Below are 16372 nucleotides of genomic sequence, written 5' to 3' on the forward strand. Positions count from 1 at the left end.
TAAATTAAAGATACGTAAGAATGTATCAAAATATTTTTTAATTTTATAATTTTAAATATATCCAGTAGAAGTTTAGAATTAAAATTGTTATCTAAAAAGTAGAGAGATATTATTTTCAAAGCATACTAAAAAAAAAAATTAGACTAATAAATTGAAGCGGATGGTGTAATAAATAAATTAGAGTTTCAACAGTTAGAGAATGCTTTTATTAGCCAATTTCGTTTGGATTTGAAGTCTGTTACAGAGATCAATCAACAATGAATCAAACTATACAGATTTAGTTATAGAGGTCAATCGATAATTAATTAACATGGATTTAGTTATAGAGATCAATCAATAATTAATCAACATGGATTTAGTTATAGAGATCAATCAATAATTAATCAAAACATGGATTTAGTTATATAGAGATCAATTAATTATTAGTCAACTACATCACCATCAACCTTTTTCCTTTTATCATATATTTTAGAATTCCCTTTTTCGTACACAAAATAGAAAATTTATCAACATTTAATTCTCTCTCTATATTTTTTACCATATATTTTCGAATTCTTTAAAATTTTCAGATTATAGTCTATAATATTATAAAAAATAAAAAAAAATAGTGAATGACAGTTTTATTTATTATAAAGTCTTTTAAGCGGATTTTTATCCTTTTAAAAGTAATATAGATAAGTATATATTCTTGTACCATGGCTAGGTATATGTAGTAGGGGTTGCCAGTGGCACTAATCGACCGAACTGATTTTTGAACAAATTACAATCACGAACCGAATAGAACAAAATAACTGCAAGAAGAAAAAAAGGAATTGAACTCCACAAAACAAACTGAAATCAAATAGAAGCTTAACTGATTAGTGAGAAAATTTACCATTTGGAGATCAAATGGCAACTGAACTGTACAAACCCAATTATTACACCATCAAAAAGCATATAATGAGAATGGCCAAAACTGAAAAATTGAATTGAACTGAACAAATTTTGGTTCGGTTTCTATTCTAACTTTAACCAAATTGAAAATGGAAAAATTGAACTGAATTGATCGAATGCCGAGGTTAGCATTTGTATTAGCGGACAAAGTCATCTACTCTAATAGAGGCATATCCAAAATTTGTATAGGTTCAAGTTTGGAATAATAGTACCACAACTCGTTTGTTTAAGGGCCAACAAAATCTGTTAATTTTTATTTGTTATTGAATTTTTTGATATATTCAAAACGGAAGTTACTGAGTTTGGATAAATCGGTAACTTATGCTTTACATCTTGACACAAGTTACTTCCTCACCAATCACCATCTTAGAGGGACTAGTCTTTATGCCTTACATCGTAACGCAAGCTACTTCCTCACCGGTCACCATCTTAGAGGGACTAGCCTAAAAACTTTAACGTGGTAGATTCAAGACTTAATCCAAAGAGCTTGGAATTATAGAGAGATAGTAATTATTTCATATCACCAAACAACAATATTAATTATCGAATATTAAGCCTCCCGCCCTCACCCCACCCCACTCCCAACATAAACACACCTCTACATAAATTATTAAAACATAATTAATACGTAAACTTAAATATCACCGGTACAATTGTCGATAAGAACTAAACAATACGTGAAACAAGGAAATGTCGAGTAATTTTTAGCAATTTTATTAATATGTTTCTTATTCCCATTGCTTGCTTCTCTAATTTTATCACATTTTGGGGTGATTTTTTAATATTTTTTTAGAAAAAAGTCAACGAAAGATGAGCCCATACCACCTGATTACCAAGGATTATTTTAGAAATCACATGGGAGAAAATAAATGCTTTTGAATAAGAGGCTAAAACATAAGTTTGCTTCATTCATGGAACTTTCTCTTCACAAAATGTATTTACTATAGTTATGGGCTTTTGTGAGAGACACACAACACTATCGATTGGCCAGTCCATTAATACTACTACAACAACTCACATTAACTCTTCTTCCCAACCAATGATTCAATTCAACTTTCTTCATTTTGGATAGGTCTAGGATTATATATTATATACAAATACAATTCAACTATTCAATGTGACAACTCAATCTAATTTAGATTTCAGATCTCAAATACTTAATTCTATTTAATTAATGACGTCGGTAGCATTTTATTATTTTATATAGCTTCTCATTGAATTTTGGTCTATCATTGTGATTTCAAAGAGAGAGTTAATGGCAATAGATTTTCGTTGTGAGAAATTTTTTAGTGATAATTGAGTTAATGCCATTATATTCAGAGTTGTTGAAGCCTTTAGCGTCATTTAGATAAAGTGTAGGTTATAAATACCAATATTTATTATATGGCAAAAATTATATTATTGCTGCTAAATTCTTTATTTGTAGTAGTGTTTTTCGAGTGACATGTTGGACATTTAGTGGCAATAGATTTTCCTTTAGTATTGTTGCGAAAATATTTAGTGGTAATTGAGTTAATGTCATTGTATTTCGAGTCGCTAAAACCTATAACCACATTTAGATAGAGTGTTGATTATAAATATCAATATTTGTTATTCTCACTAAATATATTGCTCGCTACATTTTTTATTTGTTGTAGCATGTTTTTCCATTGAAATGTTGGCAAAATTATATATAAGCGGTATCAATTTGCGACAATTTAGCTTGCAAGTGAATTTGGGTCTATCGTCGTGGTGATTTTATTTAAGATTTTATTGTTACCCAAAATTAAGAAATGGAGGAAGGATACTTATTTTGAAATAACGTCACATCCTAGAGCGTTTCATGTGTGTACACATTTATTTATTAGAAAATTATTATTTACACACAAATATTAGAAAAAAAACTTTTGTAATGTGTGGGTCTCCGCCATTGCTTCCAGCAATTTTCTGAAGTATTCTTTTAGCTGAAACGTATTAATGAGTTTGCTAACTATATTAAGCTGATCAAATTTAATGACCAAGATATTACATTTTATATCTCATACTTTTATTTTTAGTCTTCATAAAAAAAAATGATAGTGTCATTTTCTATTAGGAAATTGTTTAACTTTAAATTTTCCATTTTTAGTTAATGACATGCTCATATATCATAAGAAATGTCATAAGATGCCTATAAAAATTACAAGTTGCAAGTGTACATTAGATATATACTAAAGTCCTTTCGTTATAAACTTGTACTTAATCAAATACTGTCATATACATGAAAGGAAGGCAAATAGTATTAGACAATTTTTTGCTTGTTGAGGAAAAAGATACACGTAAAAGGTTTGCCGTGTTTTACACGTTTTGAGGATAAGCTTTGAATACAAAGAAAACAACGTATGGGAAATAGCCCATATATGATCACAATATCTGCTCTGCCATACTTCCAGAATAATACATCAAGTGGAAGAGGAAAGGGAGGGGAAAGGGGAAACAATCGAGGGGATTACCAGGTGGAGAATCGAACCCTCACCAACAAGGTGAAAGTTCACGTAGTCAATTAAAATCAACTGAGCTACTAATATTTTCCAATTAAATGTATGATGTAACTATTTATTGATTACTTAGATTGACAAAAAAGGGGGTGCATATACATCTTTGAAGTAGTTCGGGATTATAGGACCTTTTCAAAATTTAAGCGTCTCTTTAAGGTATGAAAAATAATTTGAGTAGACTATGTATTTTTGCTCATGGAGTTAATATTTTAAGAGTTACTCAACTATTGACGTTTCACCTATAGAGTTACTTAATCATTTTATATGATTTTTTCATTTAATTTTACTTGTATGAAAATTTTTATTTTGAGCATTTTTTTTGAGAAATAAAAAGCTACATACCCATCTTTATCATTTTAGCTAGCTAGTCTTGTTTCTTACATGGTCTGATTTTCTTGATTATTAACTCACTGTTTACTATATATACGTAGGGGTGGCAATTTCAGCCCATCTTAATGAAATGAGTTCATTTAATTTATATTTAATGACTTGGATCACTTATATTTTAATTGGGTAAATACATGCTTCAAGTTATTTTAAGAGTTCCTACAAATATGGTCAAAATGGATAAAAATATGAGTATCCATATAGACTCATAATAGATCACTCACTTCTCACTTCTACTCAAAATTCTAAATTGTGCTAAAAAATAAAAATTCTAATATTAATTTTTATTTTTCAAAAAAATTGGAGGGTGGGTGGGGCTGAGAGGGGGAGGGGGGGGGGGAGAGGTGGAATATTTTCTTTTAAAAAAAAACATATTTTTTTTTGTTTTTAAAATAAAAAAATAATAATTTAGGGGTAGGTTGGGTGGCAGGTAGGGAATTTTAAAAAAAGTCTTTTTTAATTTTTTTTTTGGGGGTGGGGGGAGGTGGGGAGTACAGGGGTGGGGGGTAGGGTTGACAATTTTTATTTTTTATTTTTAAATTAAAATTATATTTTTCTGAAAAAAAAGTTTTAATTTTAATTTTGGGGGTGGGGCAGGTGGGTAGTAGGAGTTGCCAATTTTTGACAAAAACTTTTTGATTTTTTTTTTTAGGGTAGGGGGTACAGGGGTAGGTGGTAGGGGTAGGGGTAGGGTGGGATGATAGTGGTTGAGGTATTAACAACTTAGCTTTGATTTAATATTTTTTGGCTTTAAGAAATTAAAGTGGGTTATAACCATTTTACCCAAATCATATTTGATCAAATCCATATTTACCCATATTTTGTTGTTCATCTTGTATTCCTAAGATACTTAGAACAAATTTTTTGAAGAACTTGATAAGAAACAACAAAGTTTAAAGAGCATTTTCAAAACTAGAAAATTAAAACTAGTAGAGAAAATAGAATTAGAAACAATATACGAAATGTTTATCTTAAAGAAGCAAATCGAGCCCAATGAATGCACAGTGTCCCCTTAAAGAAGTTATTCCCCTCAAGTACCCGAGGTTAATGGAATATATCCTCTTAGGATAGAACGATCTTACTCACTGGTATATCGGTACCTAACACCACGGTGTTAGCGAACCACTCAACGGAAGAAAAATACACTTAGAATATTAGATTTAGTAGTAGTAAAAGAAGTTGAGAAAAAATTGTTCAACTAAAATGAGAGGAAATCCCTCTATTTATAGAAAACAAAGGGTAGTGTGAAAATGTTCTTATTGTGCCTAACCGGAAAGGTCACAAACCTTTGGAAAATTCACAATCTTACGGAAAGGTCACAAGCTTTCATAAAAGTCACAATTTTTCATAAAAGTCGCAATTTTTCATAAAAGTCGCATCTTTTCATAAAAGTCGCAACTCTTCACAAAAGTTGAAACTTTTCATAAAAGTTACAACTCTTCATAAAAGTCGCAACTCTTCATTTTCCATTCACACCTTTTAAAACCCAACAATCCCCCGCATGAATGGGGAATGACTCCAAGACAAAGAAACGGACAAGTATGTGTACTTTACAAGCAAGAATTAATTGCATCTGGATAAGTAGGTTTCCCCTTGGACTTTCCGTAGTAAACATATGTCGGATATACTCGGTCAATCGGTAGATGCGATATCTTTGAACCGTCGAATTTTGGTGAATACCTAGACAAACCATATGTCACACAATTAACCTTTTACCGTTTATGGTTCTTACGATTGTGTTCATTTAAGCCATGAACACCTCCTGGTTTTATGAGTGTATAGAGAGATGAGCTTTTGACAATCATCCTCTTTGAAGAGGCATATACTTCACACTCACATAGGTGATTTCTAAACGTGTTATCGCGTAGATACACTATTTGGTCAAATTTGCTAAACTTAGCAAATCATTAAAAACATTAAGCATTATTAATTCATTAACAAGCCTTAATGTTGTATCCTTGTTCCTGAGCATTGTCTTCATCATGGGAATGGATTTAGTTGCTTGACAATGCCGAATCAGCAGTCACAACTTTGTTTTTCTCCTTAAATCTAGCTCTTGGGATGTCCAGTCTGCTAGATAGAATTACTACTAGGTAGCTTTTATCACAAATATTTTGTTCCTCTTTCTTACAATTTTGTGTGATACAAACACTGTTTAGAGTCATCACCTTGTCAAATGTCCTTTTCAGAAGGACTTTTCCATAACTTTTAGTTTGATTGTTATAGAACTACCCATGAAAAAGTTTCATCGGGTCCAATAAAGGCAGTATAGTCCAAATGCTTCTTTTACAAAACATGACAAATGACCATTCACCAATATTCATGTCTATACAAATAGTTATATTGAATAGACATATCTTTTCATGAAAAATCACAACATTTTAAGTGACACTTTTTTCATAAAAGAACTCAATCATTTTGAACAAGTATACATATAATTTGATAGTTTCGTACTAGTCATATCATATACTAGTAAACGAGAAACTCAACGACCACAATATCAACTATACTCCAATAATTTTGTGGGTCTAACATAATACAAAAGTATCATCGAATTTCATATCTTGTGCTCCAAATTTAAATTAGACACTAAGTCTAATTTTATCTTTGTCATAAGCAAAGAACCCCCCACATTTTATATATGATCTCAAAAATATTTTTCAAGTATTTGAAAATAGTTTTTTCCACATATTTTTTTCTCATGCTATCAAAGTGTCATTGGCAACATGAAACCACTTTTGAAAATATTATTCTACAAAAAAATTATAGTGCTTCAATTCCATTTGACAATTTTTACACAATGTCAAAGTTCATTCCATAGAGGCACAAAATCACAAACTCTAAGTCACTGATATTTTTCCTCTATCACAAATAGATATACCACTTAGTATTTAAAATACTAACAATAAAGATAATTTTTTTTTTACAATTTGTTTATATATAACAGTGAAGTTTATAGAAAATCAAAAGTACAACATTGACTTATTATACGAAGTTTTCATATTCTTCAAACCAATTACATAGAAAAATTTATCCAGAGTAGAAAACTACAAAAGTTAGTCTACAAAAATCAGACCCAATCAAATTTCACATGGAGTACAAAACTACAAAAGTTTTTTTCAATCTCCAAATAAAATTGAACATATTCATAGATTATCACATAGATATGCTTTTCTTTTCAAATAGCTTTCCAACTATAACATTTTGACATACTATTTTATCAAACAAAAATCCGCATCTCTCATTCTGCAAACTAAAGAATTTTAAAGGCAACACTTTTTGCCAAGGAAAATTCATTCAAAAAACCATATGGTTTGCCGATCTTTTTTCCAAAGACATACATGATAAATATTAAAACTGTTCACTTTTAGAAACTATTTTCCTCCTTAGATAAATAATAAGAAGGTTACCTGGTGTAATCTTTAACCGAAATACGACCAATTTTTCTGTACATTCTCACTTCGACCTTGCTAAACAAAACACCGAATTTTGGAGAAATAATGCATTAATCTTCTATTTCCATGATCTGTTTCTCTAAATCAGTAGAATACAAGAAATACCAACAGTATAGTAATTTCCTTAAGATTGTTGTTCATCTTGTATTCTTAAGATACTTAGAACAAAAACTTTGAAGAACTTGATAAGAAACACCAAAGTTTAAAGAGCATTTTCAAAACTAGAAAATTAAAACTAGTAGAGAAAATAGAATTAGAAACAATATACGAAATATTTTTCTTAAAGAAGAAAATCAAGCCCACTGAATGCACAGTGTCCCCTTAAGGATATTATTCCCCTCAAGTACCCGAGGTTAATGGAATATATCCTCTTAGGATAGAACGATCTTACTCACTGGTGTATCCGTACCTAAAACCACGGTGTCAGCGAACCACTCAACGACAGTAAAGTACACTTAGAATACTAGATTTAGTAGTAGTAGAAGAAGTCGAGAAAAAATTGTTCAACTAAAATGAGAGGAAATTCCTCAATTTATAGAAAACAAAGGGTAGTGTGAAAAGGTTCTTATTGTGCCTTACTAGAAAGGTCACAAACCTTTGGAAAAATCACAATCTTTTGAAAAGGTCACAACCTTTCATAAAAGTCACAACTTTTCATAAAAATCGCAACTTTTCATAGAAATCACAACTCTTCATAAATGTCGCAACTCTTCATTTTCCATTCACACCTTTTAAAACCCAACATATTTTATATGAGTAAATTGTGATCCAATCCATTTTAACTCAATTCATATTGAATCCATCCAAATTTGATCCAAACCACCCATTTACCACCCCATATATACGTGTCTTGAGTAAAAAACCAATTATTCTGGTCAAAGTGTTGTGTCAATCAATTGCCACATCTTCTCACTTTTGATAAATCATATATGTTGCTTTCAGTTATATTTCACCATTCGTTAATTTCTCAATCCAGACAAATATTAAATAGCTGCCTCTACTTATATGTGGAATAGTTTCCCTCCCCTGTCTTGTTAATCATTAATCACCATTAATTAGTACAATCTATATTTATCATATATAACTTTAATTATAATTGATTGATTAGAAGGTGGAATATACATTATTATTAGTTTAGAATCTTCTTTAATTATATTACCATGTATAATATGTACCATATATAGCATTTACTATGTATAGCTTTTTTTTTTTTGTATGTTATTAGAGATACAGAAAATAAAAAAAAAATCGCTTGTTCATTGTCAACATGTTCTCCTTAAATGTACTATTTTTGTGAAAAAATTTACGCGCACCGGGTGTATACATCAAATTAATGGAATTTCCATTATTACGTGATTTAATGAAGTAAAACACATGTTAATTAAATATGGTTAAGTAAAATGAACTATAAATTTAAACACATGGCATGCATGTATTGACTTGATGTATACATTCGGTGCGGATAAGTTTTACCCATTTTTTTGTACTATTAGCTTTATTCAATTTATGTGAACCTATTTAATTGACACATATTTTTTATTTTTAAAAAAAATAAGACATTTAATATTTGTGGATCAATCTTCTTAAAATGGACTAAGCACGAAATAGGTTAGGACCTTCGCAAAGTTTGTCTTTTTTAAAATAGTGCCTTAGTTAAAGAGGGTAATCATGTAGTCCCTCTTAAATGAATGTTGTATATATCTATTTTAATGTCCATTGCTATTTTACAATCACTTGTGAGAAAAATACACTAAAATTTGTTATATTAAAAGTATGAAAACACTTATTAGCGAAATGTTATTCGCCTTTTAATCCTTCCTAGGTGTATTTTAAGTTAAAATAGTAAATACAAATGAAGTTGCCTTTTTCTTTTTTATTAGCAAACACAATTGCACATGACCAAAAAGGAAAAAGAAGAACAGGTTTAAAAAAGAATAAGTACCAGTAGTATTTAATATCCCTAGTTCTCTATTAATGAACAAAATTTTAAAAAATTGGCGTAGGTTCAAAAGGAAAAAATAAAATAAGTAAGAAATTTATAATTCAGTATTACTGTTAAAGAGGGTTTAAAACCTCCATTAATATTTTATATTTCATATTAAACCCTAGTTTCCTGAATAGCCTTGTACATTCATTCGCCCTCTTCCACAACCTTTTCATTACCAGCAAGTACATTAGGTAATAATATTCCTTCTTTGTTATTAACTCTCACTTGTGTGATTATACTGACTACTAATAGTAATACTTCCCGTAGGGTGTGGAAGCATTCTTCAATGGACCCTGACATGATTCGTCCGCGGAGAAGCAAGCCTTGTCCACCAACACCAACACCAAGACCACACGCTGAAAACGTTGTAGAAGCATGTCAACATGATAGCTATAATTTTCGCGAAGATCCATTACCACAATCGTTATGGCCATGTCATCAGCCACCACGACCCCCATCGCACGTCAGAAACTTTTACTGGAATGATAACTTGAACTGGTTCTCGAGAATGCAGAGAGGGGATCAGAGCCTTGATATGGGCTATAGAATGAATTTTCGTGACCCTTTGAATGACTTTCATGAGGATCATGCTCTACGTCATTGCATCCGCCTTCAGCAGGACACCACCACCATGGACCACCGCCAATGCGAATGGGGCACCACCGCAGACATGAACCACCCCCGTTGTTGGGGCACCACGGTGAACCACAACATAGCTATGAGAATCCAAATGGTTGCACAATTATGTGATGTTTTCTCTCTAGCTTCTATATATACATTTTCTATATTATTCTTTGGTTATATAAAAAAAAAAAGGTTTAGTTTCCAAGGTTTTTTTTAGACATAAAGATGAAGAGAGGCAAGACTTATTTGAAAGCATATCATTACATCATTGGGTTGAAACATATTCTTGATGATGAGTTTGCTAGCTATAAGGTTGATCCAATTGATTTAAATGTAGATTAGCTTCAATAGGAGATATAATTTAAAAGGTACGACTTATTACATGGTGAGATTATCAAATTATACAAGGAAAGCAACTACAGGAAATAATAACATGAACACCTATATTGTAATTAAGCAGAAAATTCATGCAAAGGTGTTTCTGCTGAATTGATTTGTTTAGGTGAGTTAGACATGATTGCTCTTACAGCTGGCTTAACCTTTTCACCAGCCTTGACAAACAGCAAGAACAATAGCCTGTATAAAATTATCATCCCCAGTAAAATGGCAAGATCCACCCACTTTGAGTAATCTATATCCATTTCCCATTTATATTTCATAATATCTTCCCCTTTGATCAAACTTTTCATGTTCTCGTCATGAATTTTGAGTCCTTCAAACTCGTTCTTGAACAGTCCTTGGTAAGCATACTTATGAAATGCGACATAGTGTAAGGGGTACTTCCAGAATACCCTAGGCAAATCATTTGGTAATCGAAAGAATCCTCCACTCAAGCACATAAGTGCTTGTATTCCTGCTCCACTTATTAATCCCATGAGAAAATTAGGCACAATGCTTGCTACAATCATCATTAGGCTCTCAACTAACATCATACACGTGAAGAGGACTAGTGCAAAGTAGATGAAATGCTCGAATCCACCTTGTAGTCCAGTGAGGAAATACGCGATAGCTCCTGGGATAAAAGATACCAATACCAAGTATGATAAAGCAGAAAGTGTATTGGCAATGACAAATGAACCAGAACCATAATGACCGTTTAGTTTCTCTCGTTGAAATACCTAGCATACATACATTAATTAGCACATCATGAGATCAAGAAATTACAAGGAAGAAAATACCAAATGTATTTTACCTTGAGTTCTTCCACAAAAGAGGAGAATCCACCAATGGCCATAAAAGTGATGAATGTCGCCACAAACATAAGCATGGAACCTCTTGACTATGTAATTAATTAAAGAGTAAATAACTTTATCGGCCAGTTTAAAACGTCAGGTTCAAGAAGAAATTAAATACATGTCATTTACCTGAATCGAAGTGTAAGAAAAGCCAACATCATAGTAGATAGTGCCAAGACCTACAGCTATTACAATATAAACACCTAAGCGCATCCAGTAGTAACCAAGATCACGGGACATGTTCACAAATGACCTTTTTGTCAAAACAAGGCTTTGAGTTGTGAAGCTGGCACGGCTTCTTTTCTCCAGTAATTCACCTTCCTGTATACGATGAGGATTTTAAATAAGGGGATTCAATTCACCTATTAATAATCAATTGAAACAGAGTTTGTTTGTTTTTTTTTTTTCATATTTTTTGCACCTGTTTGCAGATTTCAGCAACTTGACTTTGAACTGCTCTGTACTTATCAGAATCACTATACGACTTTATCAGGATATTAATCACCTCTTCTGTTGATTTCCTACTAGTTGGACCTTGTTCAATGTCCTAGACAAAAGTTTCATTTAAGCAATGGGCAAAAAATTAAATACGAGTATTCTAAAAACAAAATTAGTTTCATACCTGATCAAAATCACTGTTAATTGTTTTGAGAAAATGATCAGATGGATTCTGGAGCGTGGGGCAAGGATAACCACTCAATGCAAAAAACTGCAGCAGCAACTCATGATTCATTATTGATTGATTAACTAAGTCATTTAAAAAAATTCAAATAATATGCTCACCTCAATTGCTGCACTAGCAGGGCCAAAGTAGACAGTTCTTCCACAAGACAAAAGACATAAAGAATGAAATAGACTGAAAACTTCAGTGCTAGGTTGATGAATTGAGGCAATAATTGTTCTCCCCTGACATTGGCTTGCAATTGTTTTCATGACATAATAAGACGCTGCGCCACTAGTTGGTTCATCAAGAAAGAGAAGTTTTGGGCGCGTTAAAATCTCTAAGCATATGCTGACTCTCCTTTTTTGTCCTCCGCTAATTCCTTTTCCAATCCATCCTCCAATTCTTGTTTCCATTGCATCCTGCAATCCCATTTCCTTCATAGTCATGTCTGCTATTTGTTTTTTCTCTGATTTTGGCATGGAATTTGGGAGTTGGAGTTCAGCAGAGTAGTATACAGCTTCTTTTACTGTGAGAGTTGCCATTAGAGTATCTTCTTGAGTCACATACGCCTGATTGTATCAAATTATAGTAATAATAATGTTACTACAAACAGATGTGGCACTCTATATATATAATTAATGAGTAACAATTTGCTCCTCTTTTTACAAAGCTAAATTTGTTTTTGGCGTGCTACTAAATTCCAGGATTAATTATGTCTCAAATACTCTAACCTACAAAAGAATCTCGAGAAGAAAGATCAAAATATTTTGAGCTGTAGCCTGTTTTGAGCTGATATACTTATTAAAAAAAATTAATTTTATTTATTTGTGGGGTTTATATATATATATATATATATATATATATAGCATAAAACAAATATTTTATTTTGCCATATTAGATTTTTTAGTGTAAAATTTAGTTAAGTGATTTTATTGATACAAAACAAAGTTCAATGATTTGTTAGATAAATTCTCAAAATTGAGTGATTTTTAGTGATATTAACTCTAAAAGTTACTTACATATATTCTTCTGCTGTTATATAAATTACCTAGATAAACCTTTATTCATCTATTGAAAGTGAAAAAGTATATTTTAAATTTATTTTTTATTACAAAAATTAAATTCATCTAGGTATATATTTGATCTTTTCACAATTTTAGGAGGTATTTTTTATTCTGTTCAAACATATATTTTTTTGTCTTCTTTAATTTATCAAATAATTTAAGTTTATTATTTTGATGTTCAAATTTATATTTCTCTGATAAAATATATCATAAATGCTCCAACTCTTCTATAGATACAAAAAATAAATTACAATATAGCCACACAAAAAACTAGTCTTGATTTTTTTTCTTACTTTTTTATTTGTTTCTTCCTTTTTTTTTTCCATTAACACTTCTTTTTTCTTCTTCACATTTTTACATTATAAATGAAATAAAATTAAGAAAATCAAATAACGACAAAAAAAATAGATCTATAAAGGAGATATTTACAAAAATAAAATTTAAAATTAATTTTTTTCACTACTTTCATTAGTATATCCGGGCCACTTATGTTACGGTTTGGGTCATTTGTGTAACAGAACTATATGCAAACCCATATTTATTATAACAAGAGGTATGTCAATTCTAAATCACAAAGTTGAGAGGCATATCAAACCCTCTCCCCTTTATACTTTCTTAATTGCCTCTATTTTAGCGAAGAAGCCATGCACATTTTTCTTTTGAATATTGTATCACAAATTAAAGGAGTAATACATATCATCGTGTTATATTAGGACAATAATTATGTTCCAAGTAACTTAAATTTTACTCACAGAGGTTCCATAAGCCAGTGTTTGTTTGCGACCATTGATTAGAATATCTCCACTCTGCCTTGTGCTCGATCCCAATCTCCCTAATAACATAAATAAATAGCTAATCAAAATAGTTTGCTTGGGTGGGGTTGTTTCTGGAGTTTAACTTCTATATACAGACAAGATTTTTTTAACGTTTTAATTTGGTCGAGTAGTATATATATATTAAGTCTAGGTGGTGAAATATATATATATGTATATACCGGCAATTGTGTCGAGAAGTGTAGATTTGCCACAGCCAGAAGGGCCCATGATAGCCAAGAGCTCACCAGGCCTTGCATAGCCTGTTAAACCTTTAAGAATGGCTTTGTTACCATCTTTCAAGCTTGAAGCCGTCACCCACAAATCTTCCCACGTCAACAAAACATTTCCATTTTGTGGAACAATTTCAGACATCTTGATTTAAGGATGTTTTAAAAGGGATTTATGTTCTTGTAGTGAGACCACTGATCAGTATTTATATATAATAATAATAAGGAATCAAGTCCTTTCATTTTCAGATTTAATTTCCCCCTTTGTACAGGTTTGCTGTGAGTTTGTCTTCTTTAATAAATGATTGACCATATTGACCCATAAATTAGGGTTAGTTTGGGTTAACGATTTATAGCCTGTTTGACATTGTTGTTGGGAGCTTCACTTATTTTGAGAATTTATTTTTTTTGAAAAATTAGGTATTTGGCAAACCTGCAAAACTGTTTTTAAATTGAAGCAAAACCAATTTTTCTATGGTTAGAAAGAAGCTAAAAATTTCTGGTTTTAAAAAAAAGCAAAAGCAGAAAATTATATATATATATATATATATCTTGTTAATTAATTAACATATCTCATATGTTTGGTTAAGTTTCATTTAATAATTTTTTAATTATTTTTAAATAATAATTTTTATATTTGTTTTATGTTTATGTATTATTATTTATTTATTATTTTACGTATTGTTTTACAGAATTAGAAAAAAGGTAACAACAATGTTTTTGCAAGATTAGAAAGAAGAAAAAAAAATAACAATTGACCATCTCCAACCGCTCTCTATTTCACTCTCCATTCTCTATATTTGGAGAGTAAAATAGAGAATTCCCTCTCCAACCACTCTCTATTTCACCCTCTAGTCTTCAATTATAGAGAGCTGAATAGTAGTTCTTCTAAGACCATCTTCAACTCATCTCTATTTTACTCTCCATTCTCTATATTTGGAGAGTAAAATAGAGAATGAGTTCTCCAACCACTCTATTCTTCAATTATAGAGAGGTGAATAGTAGTTCTCCAACCACTACTATTCACCTCTCTATTTTACTTTTTGATTAGTATAATATTATTTCTATTATATTACTAATTGAGTCTTTATCATTTAATTTGTACTTATTTTCTAATGTAACATAATATTTAAAAATATATTATCAACAAGTTACTACTTCCGCCCAAATTAATAATTTTTCTATTTTATTTTATAAAAGAAATGGTCACTTTAAATATGTAATTTAAAGTTATTTTAATATTATTTATATTATATAAGATTATTAATTATGTCTCTAATAATTATAATTATTTTCTAAGTAATATAACATCTAAAACATATTATTGATAAGTATACTACTTTCATCCCGAATTAACAACTTTTCTAATTTAATTTTTTTAATTTTTTTTTGTCATTTAAATATGTAATTTAGATTATAATTATTTTTCATTATGAAGTTTGCACAAACTTTACATGATAATTCAAACAATCTACTTTTATGTTAAAGATAAATTATTAAACTACACTTTTTAAAGAGCATGAAAATATTTGATGCAATAGTTCAAAATGGAATAGGGAAAGTAAATTAGTACACGAAATAATTGGATACAAGATGAAATTGTTAAGTTAAATAATTTTTAGTTACACATAAAAAATAAGGACAAAAAATGCTCATTTTGAACTCCATAATACATTAATAGAACATTCATGAGAGTAACGTAATAGTCTTAAAAGTTGAGTATTTCATCAATGAGTTCACTTTTATTTGAATTGTTCATTAATATGTATCATATATAATATTTATTGCAATTTATGTTATTTAGAAATTTTGAATAAATATAATTTTATATTAAATGAAGAATTTGAAAAAAAAATTTGTATCACGTAAAGATTATAGAGTGATTATTTGCAAAAAGAAGAAATGATTTATTTTATGAAATAAGAAAATAAGAATGAAATAGAAATAATAATAATATAATATTGAGAAGAGAAAAAAATTCCTTTTTAGAGAGTAAAATAGAGAAATTGGGTTGGAGTTGGTTACCTGAAAAAATAGAGAACTTTATATTTGGAGAGTAAAATAGAGGATAAAGTTGGAGATGCATTTGGATAACTATTATTCTCACTCTCTATTTTACTTTTTGATTATATAATATTATTTCTATTATACAACATTTGTAATTAATATATTATTAATCATATAAGTCCATTAATTAAATCTCTAATATTTGTATAACATTTAAAAAATATATTATTTAATATATACTACTTTCGTCCAAAATTAATAATATTTTTAATATATTTTTTCACTTTAAGTGATATAATTTGATATTATTATTAATTTTCACTCTGAAGAATATAAAAAATTTAAATGATAAAATTTTAATTTAAAAATACATAAATAACATAATAATTTAAATACAAAATAACAATACATAACATAATAATTTTAAAAATCACAACAATAATTTAGTAATCCAATAG

The 16372-nt window shown here is 29.9% G+C and overlaps 1 protein-coding gene across 1 annotated transcript; it reads right to left on the reverse strand.

Annotated features, from left to right (window-relative positions):
• Positions 1-10159: 10159 nt before the first annotated feature.
• On the reverse strand, positions 10160-14057 carry LOC125815700 (ABC transporter G family member 1). The gene is made up of 8 exons (XM_049495239.1): positions 13860-14057; positions 13618-13697; positions 11921-12370; positions 11760-11846; positions 11559-11684; positions 11267-11458; positions 11095-11181; positions 10160-11020 (listed from the first exon to the last, which is right to left on the reverse strand). The coding sequence occupies exons 1-8, from the start codon at positions 14050-14052 to the stop codon at positions 10355-10357; spliced, it is 1881 nt and encodes a 626-aa protein (XP_049351196.1). The 5' UTR covers positions 14053-14057; the 3' UTR covers positions 10160-10354.
• Positions 14058-16372: the final 2315 nt, after the last annotated feature.

This window comes from Solanum verrucosum, unplaced genomic scaffold, assembly GCF_900185275.1.
Source record: "Solanum verrucosum unplaced genomic scaffold, falcon-dt-bn FXZP01000261.1, whole genome shotgun sequence".
In the NCBI taxonomy this organism is placed as follows: domain Eukaryota; kingdom Viridiplantae; phylum Streptophyta; class Magnoliopsida; order Solanales; family Solanaceae; genus Solanum; species Solanum verrucosum.